General features: G+C 35.5%; 1 protein-coding gene and 1 non-coding gene across 5 annotated transcripts in view; both read left to right on the top strand.

The window, feature by feature from the left end:
- Window positions 1-17911, top strand: part of NUP107 (nucleoporin 107) — a 48093-nt gene extending 30182 nt beyond the window's left edge. For all 4 annotated transcript variants that reach the window (XM_005206473.5, XM_002687393.7, XM_059886934.1 and 1 more), the window contains 14 exons: window positions 1244-1303; window positions 2055-2200; window positions 2327-2375; window positions 6215-6284; window positions 6593-6711; window positions 7411-7449; window positions 7769-7919; window positions 8240-8352; window positions 8965-9067; window positions 9652-9812; window positions 10431-10556; window positions 10938-11051; window positions 16819-16986; window positions 17580-17911. In XM_005206473.5, the coding sequence (XP_005206530.1) occupies window positions 1244-1303; window positions 2055-2200; window positions 2327-2375; window positions 6215-6284; window positions 6593-6711; window positions 7411-7449; window positions 7769-7919; window positions 8240-8352; window positions 8965-9067; window positions 9652-9812; window positions 10431-10556; window positions 10938-11051; window positions 16819-16986; window positions 17580-17687 (1527 nt within the window). In that variant the 3' untranslated portion in view covers window positions 17688-17911. The remainder of the gene's footprint in view (window positions 1-1243; window positions 1304-2054; window positions 2201-2326; window positions 2376-6214; window positions 6285-6592; window positions 6712-7410; window positions 7450-7768; window positions 7920-8239; window positions 8353-8964; window positions 9068-9651; window positions 9813-10430; window positions 10557-10937; window positions 11052-16818; window positions 16987-17579) is intronic.
- On the top strand, window positions 5335-5466 carry LOC112446870 (small nucleolar RNA SNORA38). The gene has a single exon (XR_003034956.1). It is a non-coding gene; the product is annotated as a small nucleolar RNA SNORA38 (small nucleolar RNA).
- Window positions 17912-18460: the final 549 nt, after the last annotated feature.

Here is an 18460-nt window from a genome sequence, read left to right as displayed (position 1 = left end):
GAGTTAGCTTGTGGTACTGGATATCAGAGGGTTGCAGCTTGTGAGTTACTGAGAAGTGATAGGAGGTTGCTATCTGAAGTCAAACAAAATTGTAACAATTGATGCAAAAGGATTTAATTTAACACACACCTGGACAGCCCAGGGGGCTGGTAGATGTTTGAGGAGTGTCAGTTTTGTGTATTTCTAAGTGGCTTGGTTCAGTTAGGTGTTGTTTCCTGTATTCAACCAGTGTTTGTTGTGGATGAAATTGTGCATAAAGAAATGGGAAGTTTGTATTATGTTCAAATTGTTCCTTGATAAATCAATTGCATTGGAACAAATTCACATTTTCAAAACAAGCACTGTAGCCGAACTGACTGGGCAGGCAGTGGTGATCCTCAAATGCTGCTCTAAGATGACTGAAAAAGATTAAGAGCAGGCAGTGGTGGTCCTCAAATGTTGCTCCAAGGAATGGGAACTTTGTACCATAGATAGTAGTGAACCATCTAAACCTTGAGGGCACGTGACAGCAGTACTTTAAGAAGATTAGCATGGCAGTGGAAAATAGGCTTAAAATTGAATGAACTAAAGACTGAGAAACTAGTTAGAAGCCTGTCAGAATTATTCAGACACTAAGAAATAAGGGCCTGTCCTAGGTTACTTTGGCGAGTAGAAAAGAAAGGAACAATTTTGGTCAGGACCAGAAACTGGAAATAGAAGGCAGAGGAAGATTCAATTATGTAGTGAGAGTCTCTGAAGTCTCTTGTTTGGATGATGAGAAAACAGGAAATGTCATTAATAGAATCCAAAAGTAAAATGGGATAATTTGGTGAAAATAATTAATTCTGCTTAGGAATTTGATGCAAACTGGTACATGTCAGGCTCCAAGGGCCTTGTTTGATGTTCTTAGAACAGTATCAGGTAGTGTTAGGTATTTAGAAATTTTATAGGAGAAAACGTCTATGCGGATTCTATCTGGAATAAAATTTGACTATAAAATAATCAAAGCATCCATTAGAGTTGAATCTGCTTTCACTCTGTATTTGAAATTTAGCTGTTTGACTTTTCTGGAAGATTTCATTATTGACTACATCAAACTAAGGGATCCTTCCTTCTTAGTCCCCTAGGAGATCTTTTACTAAAGTTTAGAAACTGTTCCGGAACAAATAAGTTCAGTTTAGAAGATACTGCAGAATTCCAGATTATGAAAAAAATTGACATACTAAGATAAACAGTAATTTTATTTATATTCATTGTATTTCAGGAGCTTTTTAATAGATATGAGAGAGCAATTTATGCAGCTCTAAGTGGGAATCTCAAGCAGGTATGCAATGTATCTTAATCTTTTTTCCTATGGAATGGAATCAGCTGAATAAAATATTCTAATATAGTAATCATATAAGCTTAAGCTAGTTTCTAAGAATAGCAATGATAAGATTATTATGAAATAGAATGGTAACTTGAGCTACTTAATTTGATGTATCCCATATACCATATGATGTTTTAATCTGTGCAGTCAGACGTCAGTTTCTCAGAATTGTAAATATAATTACAATACACATTTATAACTTTTGTTACCATAGCTTTATCCAGAAATGTGTCACCAAGGCACAGTATGACTTTGAATTGTCTAACGTATGTGTGCTTCTCACAACCCCCTCGATCCCCTACATTTTATAGCTATTTTGAGGGATGTTATTTTAATTAGTTGAAACACCATCTTATATCAGCATGGAAAATTGATGCTATAAGAGTCCAGACTTCTTAGAAGATGTGGCTTGAGGGATCTCCCTGATGGTGGTTAAGACTCTGCGCTTCCACTATAGGAGCTGCTGGTTCCATCCCACTGTTTCCATGTGGGAACTAAGATCCCACATGCTGCCCACTGTGCCCCTCCACCAAAAAAAGTTGTGGTTTGGGGAGAAGTTGGAGACACAGGGTTATTTGGTGTGATAGTTTATAATCCATATGTTTTATGTTATTATAGTGATTTTATAGTTCACATCAAGAGGTTCCGCTGCTTTTCCTTTTTTTGTTGACTGTGTCTGCACGTTTCTCTTTCGGAACGGGTGAAGCTGCTTCCTGTCTGTGACAGCTGGGAGGACACAGTATGGGCCTACTTTAGGGTGATGGTGGACAGTCTGGTCGAACAGGAGATCAGGACATCGGTCATGACTCTGGATGAAACCGAAGAACTCCCTAGAGAATATTTGGAAGCAAAGTGAGTCTGTTGGCTTTTTTTTCATCATGAGGATTTGTAGTATGCGCTAAAGTTTTATTCTATAGTCTTTGTTCATATTATATATTAATGTTACTTTATCCGTTTTCTTGATTTTTCTTTCAAAAGTTGGACCTTAGAAAAGGTTTTTGAAGAACTTCAAGCTACTGATAAAAAGGTAAATATTAATGTTTCAGGATAATTGGAATCGGAAACTAAATGTTACATTGTTGTGTACTGTAGCTGAAAGGCACAAAAGTATGTGGAATCTTGTTATATTCTCTCTTTCTTTCCTCACAGCTTACTCAAGTAAGAGATTGCTTTGAAAGGAAGAAATTTAATTGCATATTTAAATGATATATCATTTCTGTTTATTTGGTTTAGAATTTATTTCATTGAAATATATGGCATGCATGTAGGCTAGTTCATTTCTTTCTTCTTGAAAAATTAAATTGGAATGGAAAGTTAACAAAACTTTATTTTCCTAGATCTCAAAATAATCTAGTATTTTTTAAAGTAATATTCTTAAAACTTTTAAAAAATGACCTTAGTATATACTTGTAACAAAATAATCTAAAAATGTATTATATAAGACCTTTTTAAAATTTCCTCCCAGCCTCTTTTTGATTATTCTCATTCACTGAGATGATAAAACATGGATATGTATCCTTTGTATCCTTCTCTACACTCTTAGAAATATATGTAGATATTCCAATATAGGATTTTAGCTTTTGAGGTTGTTTTTCGTGTCATTCTACCTGCATTCGTTTATGGCTCCCTCCTTTGCCCCACCCCCTCCACCCCTGTTTAATGAGACTGTCTTTGAGTTAATGCATATAAATTTAACAACCTAACTTATTATTTTTAATAGGTATATAATATTCTATAGAATTATATATCCTTTTTTTAATCATTCCCCTTTTGGTAATCATTTGGGTTACTTCTAGCATTGCAATGAATGTTCTTGTTAGTCTTATTTATGCTTATCTACGAGTCCTGTTTCTTTACAATAAATTTTCTGAAAGCAGGGCTGCTGAGTTAAAGGGTATATGTATTTTACATTAATTCCCCGGTTGTAGCAATTAATTCATATTCCTACAAATAATTTATTGATATGGCCATTTCCCTGCCTTCTCACTAGCCCCACATGTCATACTTTGTTTTTGCCAACCCATCAGATGAGGTGGGAAGTAGAAACTCACTGTTCTTCTCATATTTCCCTGTCTATTCATAAGGCTGAGCAAGTTTTCCTGTGTTTATTGACCATTTTTGAATTTCCTACTTAGAACTTTCACTAATTTTTCTGTTGAATTTTATCTTTTCCTTTTTATTGTATAAGATCTCTTTGTATAGTGAAAAAAAGTTACTTTCTCTATCAAATTTTTCTTTTTTTTAAATCAGTCTGTTTTGGAGATTCTAGGAAATGAAAATAAGTCATTTTATTTTCCAGCAAATGAAAGTCAAGGAATAAATACAAATCTAAAAAGAGGGGAATATTTACATATGATAAAAGTATAAATCTAGAAAATTTGTGACTCAATAAGTTACTATAATTAAGAGCATTTTTAAAGTATCTAAATTCAAGATAAAGTTATGAAAAAATTATAGCCTTTTTGTACTTGTTACAGCTAGTAAGAAAAGGATTTCAGTTCAGTTCAGTCACTCAGTCGTGTCTGACTCTTTGTGACTCCATCAACTGCAGCACACCAGGCCTGACTGTCCATCACCAACTCCTGGAGCCTACCCAAACTCATATCCATTGAGTTGGTGATGCCATCCAGCCATCTCATCCTCTGTCGTCCCCTTTTCCTCCTGCCCTCAATCTTTCCCAGCATCAGGGTCTTTTCAAATGAGTCAGCTCTTCGCATCAGATTGCCAGAGTAGTGGAGTTTCAGCTTCAGCATCAGTCCTTCCAATGAACACCCAGGACTGATCTCCTTTAGGATAGACTGGTTGCATCTCCTTGCAGTCTCTTGCAGGGACTCTCAAGAGTCTTTTTCTAACACCACAGTTCAAAAGCATCAATTCTTCGGTGTTCAGCTTTCTTTATAGTCCAACTCTCACATCCATACATGACTACTGGAAAAACCATAGCCTCGACTAGACGGACCTTTGTTGGCAAAGTTAATGTTTCTGCTTTTGAATACACTATCTAGGTTGGTCATTACTTTCCTTCCAAGGAGTAAGCGTCCTTTAATTTCATGGCTGCAATCACCATCTACAGTAATTTTGGAGCCCCCCAAAATAAAGTCAGCCACTGTTTTCACTGTTTCTCCATCTATTTGCCATGAAGTGATGGGACCGGATGCCATGATCTTAGTTTTCTGAATGTTGAGCTTTAAGCCAACTTTTTCACTCTCATCTTTGACTTTGATTAAGAGGCTCTTTAGTTCTTCTTCGCTTTCTGCCATAAGGGTGGTATCATCTGCATATCTGAGGTGATAGTTTTCCTGGCAATCTTGATTCCAGCTTGTGCTTCCTCCAGCCCAGTGTTTCTCATGATGTACTCTGCATGTAAGTTAAATATCCCCCAAAAGTCTCATTTAAATTACTGACCGAAACTGTAAGATGCCTAGGAATAAATAGCCAAGGGTTTGAGTACCTCCATAAAAAACTATAGAATCTTATTGAAAGACACAAATAAATAGATTTAGCAGATTCCTGGATGAGATGATTTGTTGTTAATATCAGTCATTCCAAAGTTAACATTGAAACCTATTGCTTTGGGGTATTATTTCTGGACAGAAAATTTCCATGTAAAAGAGTAAGTGAGAATAGAAATAAGATTTAGAAAAGAATAGTAGTTATGTTGTTCCTTAATAATAAAATAATAAAAAGATTTAATAAAACAGAATGGAATTGGCACAGGAATAAATAGATCATTAGAACATAAAAGTCTGTATTAGATTCAAATATATATGAGAACCTAATAAAGGACAGATGACCTTTCCTTTCAGACAAAGAGGGGTGGTTTATTTACATATATGGTATGGACATAATTGATTTTCCATCTGAAATAAAACAAAGCTAGATCTCTGTCTCGTGACATGCATTACAGTCAGTTCCAGGTGGAGCAAATATTTGTAAAAAAGACAGAAAGACTGCTGGAAGAAAATTTAGACAAATAAAAATTAAAACCCTCCTACAAAGGCAGGTCTATGGTTTCCTATCTTTTGGACACATAAGAACTGGAGGCAAGGAAATGTGGATTTGGAGAAGTCTGGTGCCAGCTTCCTTGCTGCAAGCTCAAGATTAACCATCCCACATAGAAAAAAAAAGATTGACCAAAAATATAGGAATTATTTTCTTTAGGAAAAAAATCTAACAGCAGGTAACTTGTAAATTTTTTCTACTCTGTGCCTAATCACTATTTTGATGGATTTTATTGGTGCCATTTGCAGATGAATGCTTTCAAAGACCACTGTTTATATTGAAGGAAATCTTATAGTTTATTTTGCTTTGGTCACCTGTCCTCTTCTCTTCTGGTTCACCATGGATGGTCAAGGAAAACAGTAAAATACATTAATACAAATAAAAGTTTCATAACATTCACAGAGATTAAATTGTTTTATAACAGTTCTCTGTTTCAAAAAATAATGTTCAACCTTGAATCCCAACGGCAGTATCTTTCTCATACTTTATTTAAGTTTCCTAATACCCTTCATTTCTAGCTTTTTCTTTGTCTGAATGCACGTGTGCTAAGTGGCTTCAGTCGTGTCTGACTCTTTGCGTCCCCATGGACTGTAGCCTGCCAGGCTCCTCTGTCCCTGGGATTCTCCAGGCAAGAGTACTGGTGTGGGTTGTCATGCCCTGCTCCAGGAGATCCTCCTGACCCGGGGATCGAACCCATGTCTCCTGTGGCTCCTGAGTTGCAGGGTGATTGTTTTACTGCTGAGCCACCGGGGAAGCCCTTTGTTTATATATGTTCCTTCAACACTTTATGTTTTTAGCTTACCAATGAGTATATGCTACAGAATGACCATAATAAATTTATAGAAAATGTAAAAATTTTTTCAGAGAGTTCTAGAAGAGAATCAAGAACATTATCATATAGTTCAAAAATTCCTTATCCTGGGAGACATTGATGGTAAGATATATTTTATTTTACTTTGCATGAGTTCTTTGGTTTTTTAAAGTAATTTTCTAAAAAGTTATCAAAGCAGTGCATATGACTTACCACATCTTGTCATCTCTTTCAACCTATTTGACTGCAACTATATAATTTTTAGAAAATAAAGTTTTAATTTAATCCAGAGGCTGTTTTATATGGTAGTTCATAACAATAAGACAGTGAATTGATAGAATGCTATATGAATATAATAAATGTCCTTGGATAGTGTTTATATCTCTTTTTTGATTTGTATCCATCTAAATCTTTGCTTTAATGGTTTGTAGGTTTGATGGATGAATTTAGCAAATGGCTTTCCAAAAGCAGGAACAGTCTACCTGGACACCTCCTCCGCTTCATGACTCACCTCATTTTGTTTTTCCGCACTCTGGGACTACAGACCAAAGTAAATAAAAATGAGCTGTATACTCTTCTCTGCAAGGCTGACGCTTCATACATCTATTGTCAGGAAAACATGCTACTTTGGGGTTTTGTTTTCTAGAAATAGTGACCATAGTCTCACATTGTCGCTCAGTGATAACTCACTGCAGATGACTCATTAATGTTCTAATCTGTGAGTACAGAGTGCTGATGGTTACCTAGTTTGGAGACAGTTTATAACTTCAGTCCTCATCAGTACCCAACTCTAAATCAACCAGCTAAGCTAACTGAACCAGACTAAGTTTTCTGTGGGGTTTTAAACCTTTGTTTTCTTTTTTTCTCTTCTGTCCTAAATGATTGGTAACATTTTGGGCAGAGTATGCATAGAAGGCAGAATGATGTAGTAGTTGAAAGCTGGGGTTTTGGATTAAAAATCTTGGATTCACATCTTACTCAGAAGCTTCTAGTGGTATAAATCTGGGTAAATAAAATCTCTTTAAGTCTTACTTTCTTCCTCTGAAATGTGAACAACAATAGTAATTACTCACAAAGAGTTAGGGTAAGTTAATACAAGAAATTTGTTAAGCAGTTAGCCTGGCATGTAGTAATTGCTCAGTGGTAAATACTAAAAATCATTATGGCGGGATTTTTATGAAATATTTTGGTGGTACATATAAACAGCTGTATTTATAATTTAATTATATCTTTTTTTTTTCCTATGAAGGAAGAAATTTCCATTGATGTTTTAAAGACATACATACAGGTAAATTCTGGTAAAACAGGTAAAATCAAACCCACAGTTTGATTCTTTTTTTTCCTTTGACTATTTTAATGAAAACATAAATCAGAATGATAGTATTTTAATATCTAGTGGCAGAAAGGTTATCAAAATACATAAATATCTTAATTATCATAAACACTTTATTTTGGAATTTTAAATTAATCCTGTTTAGCAGTACAACTCTATGTCTGTATGCATCTCTCCTAAATATGTTTAAAATTTTGAATTGAATAATACTGTTATTCCTAGAACTTGCTTTATTATTGACATATTAACATTTTGATCTTTTTCTATTTTTCAGCTTTTAATAAATGAGAAACATACAAATCTCATAGCATTTTATACCTGTCATTTGCCTCAAGACCTTGCTGTTGCCCAGTATGCATTGTTTTTGGAAGGTGTTACAGAGTTTGAACAGCGCCACCATTGCCTGGAGCTGGCTAAAGAGGCAGGTAAAAATGGAAGGCTTCACCTGTTGGGCTCTGTAGGCAGATTATCATTTTGTATTAGTAACATATATCCTTCTAGTTTTAAATCCTGTTTTCTCTTGAGAGGAAAAGAAGGAATGAAATTTTCAATGAAATTCTGTTTTGGAATGAAATAACTTATACTGTATCTTGTGTAAAATATATTTTAATTTTGGCATTTTCTTTTATCATTTTTCATATTTTAATGAATTGTTATCCCAGATTTACTGAATCATTGTGATTATTTAAAGAATATTAGTGTGAATGATTAATTCTTATTTTCGTCCTTTCAAAAAATTCTTTAGATTTGGATATTGCAGCTATAACAAAAACTGTAGTTGAGAATATTCGAAAGAAAGATGATGGTGAATTCAGTCATCATGACCTGTCCCCAGCACTGGATACGGGTACTACTGAGGTAATATGAGGGTAAAAGAGGTGTATTATGTAACTGAATAATCCCTCATGTTCAGCTTTTTCTAAATGTCTACTTTAAAATACTCTGGCTTCTTTCTTTTTTTAAGAATTTTTCTTTGTTAGCCAAGTTATGAAAATTGACAGCAAACTTAAGGTCTCTGTAAGGAATTGCTTAGTAGTAGTTATATGTTAAAGGAAGCTTCTTTAATAGTAAAAACTTGAGCATTGAATTTTTACTCATCAGATTATTCTAGATACTTGATCAGTTAACTAATTTTTATGTAGTTTACTTATTATTTTCAGAAAAGAATAGAAAGTTTTATCTAGGAAAGAAAAAGTTGTAGAATAGCACTTAAAGGAGTCAGATAATTAAATTGGTGGCACATCAGATATATAATTCCAGACTGACAGTCCAGTAAGTTTTTTCTATAATTTAATAGAGAGCTATTAAATGTGAAAATAAACTAAGAAAAGCTATTTTCTTTCATAATTTTGTATAACCTGAAGGAAAATATTCATTAGTAGTACAGATGTAAGCCAATTCTATTAATGTGCAGAATATCTTAGGAAAAAAGCACAATTGACATTTCTTTTTTTCCAATTAAATGAATAGGAAGACCGATTAAAAATTGATGTAATTGACTGGTTGGTATTCGACCCAGCACAGAGAGCAGAAGCACTGAAACAAGGCAATGCGATAATGAGGAAATTCTTGGGTATGCTCTATTTTATATTCTTTTTTCAAAGTTTTTTTTTCTGTTCTTAAATTTTGTTGTTTTTCTAACCCTTCCAGTAGGGTAAGGTACAAAATACCCACTCTTATGGCTGATACTGTGAAACAAAACATATTTAATAGTGACTTATTATGTCCCACTCAATTTTATATATAATCTCAAGGTTTTGAAAGATGGAATTTTTTTTTTAAGACAGTATGTAAAAGTAACTTAGGATTTCCTGGTGATCCAGTGTTTAAGACTCCGTGTTTCATTGCAGTGGATTTGGATTCAGTCCCTGGTTGGGGAAGTAAGATTTGGCATGCTCTGCAGTGCAGCCAAAAATTGAAATAAATAATGAAAACAAAAGTAATTACATTTAATTAATCCTTTATGTGACTGTCACACTGAAATAAGGAAAAGCCCAGCCATTAGGTAGAAAGATCACCCAAACCTTTAACAGAAGTACCTTGGGCCCTGAAATGGTTACAGGTCATTGTGAAAGTCACAGACTAATAATTTGACTGCTTTAGAAACTACTACACAGAAATCCATATATATTGGAAAACTATATATCTTTTTCACAGCCTCAAAGAAGCATGAAGCTGCAAAAGAAGTATTTGTGAAAATTCCTCAGGATTCAATAGCAGAGATCTATAACCAGTGGGAGGAACAAGGAATGGACAGCCCACTTCCTGCTGAAGATGATAATGCTATCCGAGAACATCTGTGCATCAGAGCTTACTTGGTGAGATTGTAGAGAAAACCATGAAGTGTCCTCCTTTATGATGACTTCCTGATTAACTCTCAAACCTTAAACTACTTTTTTGAAAAGTGGTGATTGACTTACTATGTTACCTCCCTTGTGACTCTGGGAATCACCGATCCCTAAGAACTTGGAAGTCCTGACCTTGTCTTCATGTGCGAGACCCTCTAATCATTGTTAACCAGCACACAATGTGTTCCTTAAGATTCTTTGAATTCTTAACTCAACTTTAGCATTTCTGCTTTTGGCAACAACTGAAAAAAAGCAAGATAATCTGTATTATGACTAAAATAACAACATACTCATTCAAAATTCATTCAATAAATAATGAAGTGATTAGCTAGGTTTTAGGACTAAGTCTGAATTTCTTTGCTTCCCTCTGGAAGCTAATAGGCTCATCAAGGACACGGATAAGCACGTGAATATCACAAACAAAACACTTATTCACCGTAATTTTTTTGTATAAAAAAGAAATATTGTACAATTTTATTTCTTAACTGCTGCAAAATTACTTCTAAGAACAAAATTTTTAAAAATTTTATTGAACATATGTGAAAAGTTTTCATTTTTTGTATTTTTCTATTTTACTTTACATTTTAGGAAGCCCATGAAACCTTTAATGAGTGGTTTAAGCATATGAATTCAGCTCCACAAAAACCTACTTTGACAACTCAAGCAACTTTTACTGAGAAAGTGGCTCATGAACACAAAGAAAAGAAATATGAAGTAAGTTAAATGTAGATGAGACATGTCTCATTGCATCTCAAAAATACAAGTCATATATGTAAGGAGATCATTTCTTCAACAGTATTATTCCTATTATAAGATAAGAGTTGATGTTCCTTATTACTGTTCTACTTTGAAGGAAGAAATCTGTTAGTTACCTTTTTGTAGATAATTAACCAAACATGAAACGTACCTTCAGGTGACAATAGTGTTCATTTACATGGTAAACATTTTAGTCTTGTATTGAACTGCAATCTGTTGATGTTTATTTTGTATTTGGCTTACTGAATGTTAGTTCTTTAGAATGATGTTCCATATATGTACATCTCTGTACTTTGCAAATATAGTCCATTATATATCTGCCTTATATCTGTTTTCCAGATGGATTATGGTATTTGGAAAGGGCATTTGGATGCCCTAACTGCTGATGTGAAGGAAAAAATGTACAATGTCTTGTTGTTTGTTGATGGAGGGTGGATGGTGGATGTTAGAGAGGTAAGCTCTGTGCATTGTTTATAGCTAAAAGCAAAAACAAACAAGCTACATCTTTTTTTTTAAACTTCTTTCTCTGAATAGGAGCAGTTACGGATCTTATATAACCTTTGTTCTATATTATAACTGAACATCCCATAATTTAAGTCTAACCTGAAATACTGGTTAGGGAATATATGAATGTCTGATTCCTAGGTAAACTGTTTCTCCATATTTAATATGTTCACTCAGTATAGTATAGTAAAATCTAATTTTTTAAAATTCTGGACCAAAAATCAACTATTCATGTATTCAACTCCGTCTGTAGAGGTGAAGGTAAGTCTAGTAGAGTGAGTAAGACATACATAAAGCAGTGGCTCTTGCCGCTGAACTGTCCATTTAAGAGACCTGGAGAACTTTTAAACAATACTGGGTTGATTCCATTAGTGGCTACCAGTGGGGAGAAGGAAGGAGAAGCAACATAGGGGTTGTGGGGTGGGAGGTACAAACCATTGGGTGTAAAGTAGGCTACGAGGACATATCGTACAACATGGGCAGTAAAGCCAGTATTTTGTAATAGCTAAATGGATTGTGACCTTTAAAGATTGTATTAAAACAAAAAAACCTTTTAAAGAGTCCCAAAAAGACATGACAATTAAATACAATATGTGATTCTGAACTGGATCCTGTGTTGGCGAAAAAAAGATGCTATAAAGGACAGTGTTGAGTCAGTGATGTTAAGGTATTATATCACTGTTAAGTTTTCTGAAGTCGTTAACTGCACTGTGACTATATTAGAAAAAAGTTCTCTTTGTTAGGAAATAAACTCTGAAACATTTAGAGGTAATGGAACATGATTATGCAACTTGCCCTCAAAGGGTTTAAAAAAAAGAAAGTGTGTTTATAGATGCACACACACAAGCAAATCATAAAGTAGACGGTAAAGATTGAGCAAAGCAGGGTAAAGGGTATTGAGATATTCTTTGTACTGTTGTTGTAATTTAGTTTGTTTGAAATGATTTTCAATTAAAAATTTGTTTTACATACTAAAAAAGAAATACTGGGTTTCACCTCCACAGATTCTGGTTTAATTGGTCTGAAGTAGGGCTGGGCTTTAAAAAAAAAAAAAAGTTTAAATTACCTGGAAAGCGTTAATGTGTAGCCTAGGTTGAGAATCAGTTACAGAAGTACTAAATGCCAAAAAAAAAAAAAAAAAAAGCACAGATGAAGTATTTTGTGACTTCAGGAAAAGAAAAGGCTGCTTCTACCCAGAAGAGATCTGGACAGAATGCTTAAAAGGTATAGCATTTGACTGAACCTTGAACGAGGGGTAGATTTGGATGAGTAGAAATGGGTGAAAGGAAGAATGCTGGAAGTAATAACGTTGTGAGGGAAAGGTGCTGAGGCTCGCTCCTGGGGCGTGACAGAAACGGTGCATTATTATAAATGCTAGATTCTTGGATAACCTTATTTTGAATAGAAAAATCCTAAGAGTGTCTTTGGTATCTTTCCTTCTGCATTCCCTGAATCCTAATATAGTCACTTCTTTTTTATTGTTTGTTTTGTTTTTTGCTACTACACTTTTTCTCACTTTACTGGCTTCCATTTTCTGGCCAGAAGCAAAACATTAAGGACAGCTTGCTGTTTAAATGGCAACCTACTCCAGTATTCTTGCCTGGAGAATCTCAGAGATGGGGGAGCCTGGTGGGCTGCCGTCTATGGGGTCACACAGAGTCGGACACGACTGAAGTGACTTAGCAGCAGCAGCAGCTGTTTAAATACTAAAAAATACTAAAGCTTCCCAGGTAAATTAAATACTAAAGCTTCTTAGGCAATTTAATTAAAAAAAAAAAAAAAAAAAGGCCAGCCCTACTTCAGACCAATTAAACCAGAATCTATGGAGGTGAAACCCAGTATTTCTTTTTTAGTTTACTACTACTGTTTGCTACTAATGATCTTAAAAGTCTCCACATCTTATATATAAATTCATAATAGAACCCTGCTAACTTCATAGTTTTGAACCATTTTATGTGTGTGGGGGGGTTCTTTTTATTATTTCATTAATTCATTAATTTATTTTTTACTGTGCTAGGTCTTCATAGTTGCACGGGCTTTTCTCTAGTTTCTGCGAGCAGGGCCACTCCCTAGTTATGCATTAGCTTCTCACTGCAGTGGCTTCTCTACTGGGGAGCACAGGTTCTAGGTGTATGGGCTCCTTAGTTGCGGCACACAGACTCAGCTGCTCATGGCATGTGGGACCTTCCTGGACCAGGGACCAAAACCCTTGTCTCCTGCACTGGCAGGCGGACTCCTCACCATTGAGCTATCAAGGAAGTACAATAGTTTTGAATCTTTAGCAGGTTCCTTAATGTTAAACTTTTCTCTCCTGATTTATGTTGGTGCTCATGAAGATAAAATGTTAATGTTGCAAAATGCTATCGGTATTTAAGGTTTGAAAAGACTCAATGCCTTATTTATGCATAAATATTTATACTTATGTATTTGTTATTCTAAGAATTGATTTTAGATAGTGAAAGTCACAGAACAGACACTATGGAATATTTTTAAAATGGAGTTGGAATGGAAAATTATGAATGATACCATTTTGTTTACAAATATTTTTAAATCAACATTCTGTGTCAATCACTTCTTCAAATCTAATCCAAACAAGAAGTGATTTCTTGAACTAATTATAAAGGATGATATTTTGAGTTGAGTTTAGCTTAATACTCTTACATATTCAGTGAAGCAGAAAATTTTTCAGGGCTCCTGGTAGCACTTACATAACTTGTATAAGGATTAGGAAATGGTACCCACTCTCTTACACAGATAGATTTCATGTCAAGTGCACATGACCTGTAGAATGGAGCATGGATTAGATTTCAGTGGCCACTCATTTACTGTCCAGCACCACTGCAAGGCACAGCTGTTCAACAAAGCCCTGACCTGATATGCTGGCTCTTACATCTGCACCTCACTTTTTACATAACTGCAGAATGGTCCCATTCATGTTGGAGGCTGGTGGCACACAGGGATGGCAGAGCAAATGGAGCAGGCAGGCCGTCTCTATCTACTCTTCACCACCTCTGCCTCAACCACATTCTGGTTGAAGTGTCAGCTGTCTTTGCCTTGCTTCCACTCTTCTGTATGCAGCCCCTTTGTATAGTATTTTCTTTTAAAATCAAAGAGATACTACTCTCCTACTCTGATCCTTCTGATGGCTTCCCATTACACTTTGAATAAAAACCAAAGTTATTTTCTTGACCAACAAAGTCACACACACTGGTCCTGACTGCCTCCCCAGTCTTTGTATCCTATTCTTCTCCCCTCATTTGTTCTAACTTTCCGGCCTCTTTGCTGTTCTTCTGCTTATAATGCTCTTTCCCTGAGATATCTGCACGGAAGACTTCCTTACTTCCTTAGCAGCGTACTCCAGAGACCCTGCTGCAGCCCTGCCCCCTGTCCTCAATAGGATACATACGTATATATACATATCAACACATCCCAGTTAATGATCTTTTCTCACATATAAGGCACTGTACATCCCTGATGGAAAGAATCTTTTTTTTTAATACATATTTACAGGATTTTTCAAAGCTTTTGTTCATTTCAGATGAGAAAAATATCATAGGTAGTAGCAGAGCAATTTGTTGTTTTCCTTGAGGGAGACTGCTGGGCCCATCAGGCATGATTCTGGATACTTGATGGCAACCAGTCTGCTGGTGTGGGAGTCCCCTGCAGTCAGCAGAAGAGATCACACCCTAATACTTGGCAGCAACAGGATTTAGGAGAGGCAGGTGCCAGAATCCATCCTGTGAGACCAGGTTATCAAAAAGCCAGCTGCTCCTTCAGTTGGTAAGAGATCTGGGAGCCCCAGGTACTTTGCCTCTTCAGCACAGGGGAAGGAGTATATTGGAGCACAAATGGCATGACCCAAAAGGCAGCAGTCCTCTCAGCCTTACCTAGGCGCCAGGTGGGACTCACCAGTGTGAATTACGAGTGAGGCCTCGAGGTGTTTTAAATCTACCTCTGAAGGGAATGAGTGCTTATTTGAGAAAATAAATGAAGGTGCTTTCCCTTTTAAAGCTAAGAAAATACAAAGCACGCATTTTGATATTTGCTTCCATGTATCTGTATCTCAAAACAGAACAAAAAGATTGATAGTAATTTTTCCTATGCATAGAAACCTGACGTACGTCAACGTTATTCTTTGGTATAATTTCCAGATTACATTCTGTTGCTTCACACTTCTACTTACATCTACCTTCGAAAAATGTTTTAACAATTTATCATCTCATGTGAACATATTTTTAATGATGAATATAATTGTCATAAGGAAAAATTTTAATTAAGTATCTTATTAGGCTTTTCAAAGGAGCAGTTGTTATTTTTGCTTGTCCCGTTTTCTTTCACACTATTACACAGGACTTCTCTGGTAGCTCAGCTGGTAAAGAATCTGCCTGCAATGCAGGCTGACCCCAGTTCGATTCCTGGGTTGGGAAGACCCCCTGGAAAAGGGATAGGCTACCCACTCCAGTATTTTTGGGCTTTCCTGATGGCTCAGACGGTAAAGAATCCGCCTGCAATGTGAGAGACCTGGTTCAATGTGTGGGTTGGAAAGATCCCCTGGAGGAGGGCATGGCAACTCACTCCAGTATTATTGCCTGGAGAATCCCCATGGACAGAGGAGCTTGGTGGGCTAGAGTAGAACATTACTGAGCAACTAAGCACAGCACACAACATATGATACATGTTACCTTTTTTTGTTTTGCCTAGCTTGCAGGATCTCAGTTCCTCAAGCAGGAACTGAACCCAGGCCATAGCAGTGAAAGCCCAGAATCCAAATCCCTGACTAGGCCACCAGGAAACTCCTTATGTTTGTTTTACACTTAGTCCTATGGATTTCCTTTCAAGTTTTAAGATTATTTCAGAATTGGGGTACCTTTTTATTATTTAAATTCTTTTACTTTTCAACTTTGTTATAAGAAAATGTAGTGAACATAAGAGGTCTATTCTTTTTTCTGTACTCTTGAGTGTCTACAAAACTTTTTAGAAAGATCCCTGTATACTTATAAAGAAATGCTCATTGTTTTCTCTACAGTAAGTTTTCTCATATATGTTAGTTCTGTCCCATTCACTGTATTATTCAAATCTTTGCATTCTTTTAATTTTTCTATTTTTATAAAATTATACAAAAGCATCATAAATTCATTCTAAGTATTAAAAAAAATATTTGCAGTGAAGTTGTCCTCCCTGTGCACCTCTCCCCTCATCCTGACCCTTCTTCCCAGCAGGAATCACAGGGTATGAAATGCCCTTTCAGACTGCCCAATATCTGCCTCTGTTTCCTTCTATGTGTATCCAGGGGAATAGTTATTATTTTCTATTCTGATTTTTGCTCTAGTCTTAACGTTTTTCCTTTTATGTAGATGTTTATTTAAGACATAGTAAATACAGTTTCAGAAGCATTTTGTTTTCATTATCAGACTTGTGACTCCTCTGAAGTGTATTTTGTTCATCTTCATGGTTTTTGCCAAAAAATCGTGTCTACTCGATACTGTGATTGAAACCTTACCTTGGGAATATGTTTGTGGTCCGGTGGTTAGGACCCCAAGCTTCCACTGCAGGGAGCACAGGTTTGATCCTTGGTCAGGAAATTAATATCCCACAAGTCGAGTGGTACGGCCAAAAAAAAAAACAACAAACCTTGCCTTGTTTTATTTTTAATGGGCCTAATAAGCTTTACAGAAACTCTTTAGCTTCTACTTGTTGCATTTTGGTTTGTGTGTAGGATGCTGAGGAAGACCATGAAAGAATACATCAAATGGTTTTACTGAGAAAGCTTTGTCTGCCAATGTTGTGTTTTCTGCTTCACACCATACTGCATAGTACCGGTCAGTATCAGGAATGCCTGCAGTTAGCAGATATGGTGTCCTCTGAGCGCCACAAACTGTATCTGGTAAGTTCCAGAGTGTTTGCACTTTAAAATTTTAATGATTTGATGTCCTTTGTAGTAATATTTGGGGCGTCCCAGGTAGCATTAGTGGTAAAGATCCCACCTGTCAGTGCAGGAGACACAGGGACTCGGGTTTAATCTCTGAGTCAGGAAGATCCCCTGGACGAGCATATGGCAACCCACTCCAGTATTCTTGCCTGAGAATCCCCATGGACAGAGGGGCCTGGTGGGCTACAGTGTATAAGGTTGCAAAAAGTTGGAGAAGACTGAAGTGACTTAGCATGCACGCACGTAGTAATATTTAATTTTCTGAGATGTATATATTCTTTAAGTGTTCTTAGATTTTCTTAAAGTAATGATCCAGTTTTAATGTTTGTGCTTTTTAATATGGAATATGTTTACATATCTAAGCAGTTAGAAGTATATTGACTGGCCCAGAGAAGTAGCTTTGAGCTATGCTAGTATAATGACCTCTGGCTACATAAATCTTAAAGAGGAATTTCTTCTTGAATTAAGCTATTCAGGTTGGTTAGGTGACTATAAATTTACACTCTTCTTTGTTCTCATTCTTAACATTTTTTCTGTTTTAAAAACAGGTGTTTTCTAAGGAAGAATTAAGGAAATTGCTACAGAAGTTAAGAGAATCCTCTCTAATGCTCCTCGACCAGGGCCTTGATCCATTAGGATATGAAATTCAGTCATGATTCATTCATTCTTTGTAGTCTAGATAATTTCCATGATAAATGGAGTTTTTTTGTAAAATATATGTATTTATAATTACTGGGTTTTTTCTTTTGCATTATCATGGGGAAAATGTAAAATTTAGGCATTGAATTTTGTACTTTTAAGAATATTATGGTGAGACTTTGAAAATTTAATGTATTATATAATTTCCCTGTTTATTAATAAAACTATATAAAAATTAAAATTTTTGTTCATATGAATTCCAGGAATGCCCCTCTATGGTGTAATAAGTTAAATTTTCTATTCTACTTTTTCCCTGTGATCATAAGTACTCTGAAATCTTAAAATTATAAAAATAGAAAGTCCTGATACATTTTTAAGCCAGATACATAATTCCTCATCATAAAATTTAGTGTTTCTTAACTATTACAATTAGGTGAACAAAGCAAGAATGTTTTCTAAAATAATAGTATGCTGTTATTTTACTTTGAAGCCGCTTCTAGTTTATTAATTCTCATTCAGTAAACCTGATCTCATAAGTTGCAGCATGTAAAGACTTAGCATCTATCTGGTACACAGCAAACACTGAATACATTGGGGACTATAAAATGAGTAAGATCTTATCTAGCCCTTCTAGGAGGGGAAATACAATAAATATGTCTTTTAAATGCCATTTAAAAATACAAGTAATCTGAGTAGGAAGGAGCTATTTCCAGCTAAGAGATTTGTGAGGAAGTAGTATTTGAGCTGGAGTCTGGGTAATGCATTGAATTTGCAAAGACAGAGATCAAGA

Source organism: Bos taurus, chromosome 5, assembly GCF_002263795.3.
Source record: "Bos taurus isolate L1 Dominette 01449 registration number 42190680 breed Hereford chromosome 5, ARS-UCD2.0, whole genome shotgun sequence".
Lineage (NCBI taxonomy): Eukaryota > Metazoa > Chordata > Mammalia > Artiodactyla > Bovidae > Bos > Bos taurus.
The sequence above is the reverse complement of the archived record's forward strand: the minus strand, read 5'-3'. Positions and strand labels throughout refer to the sequence as shown.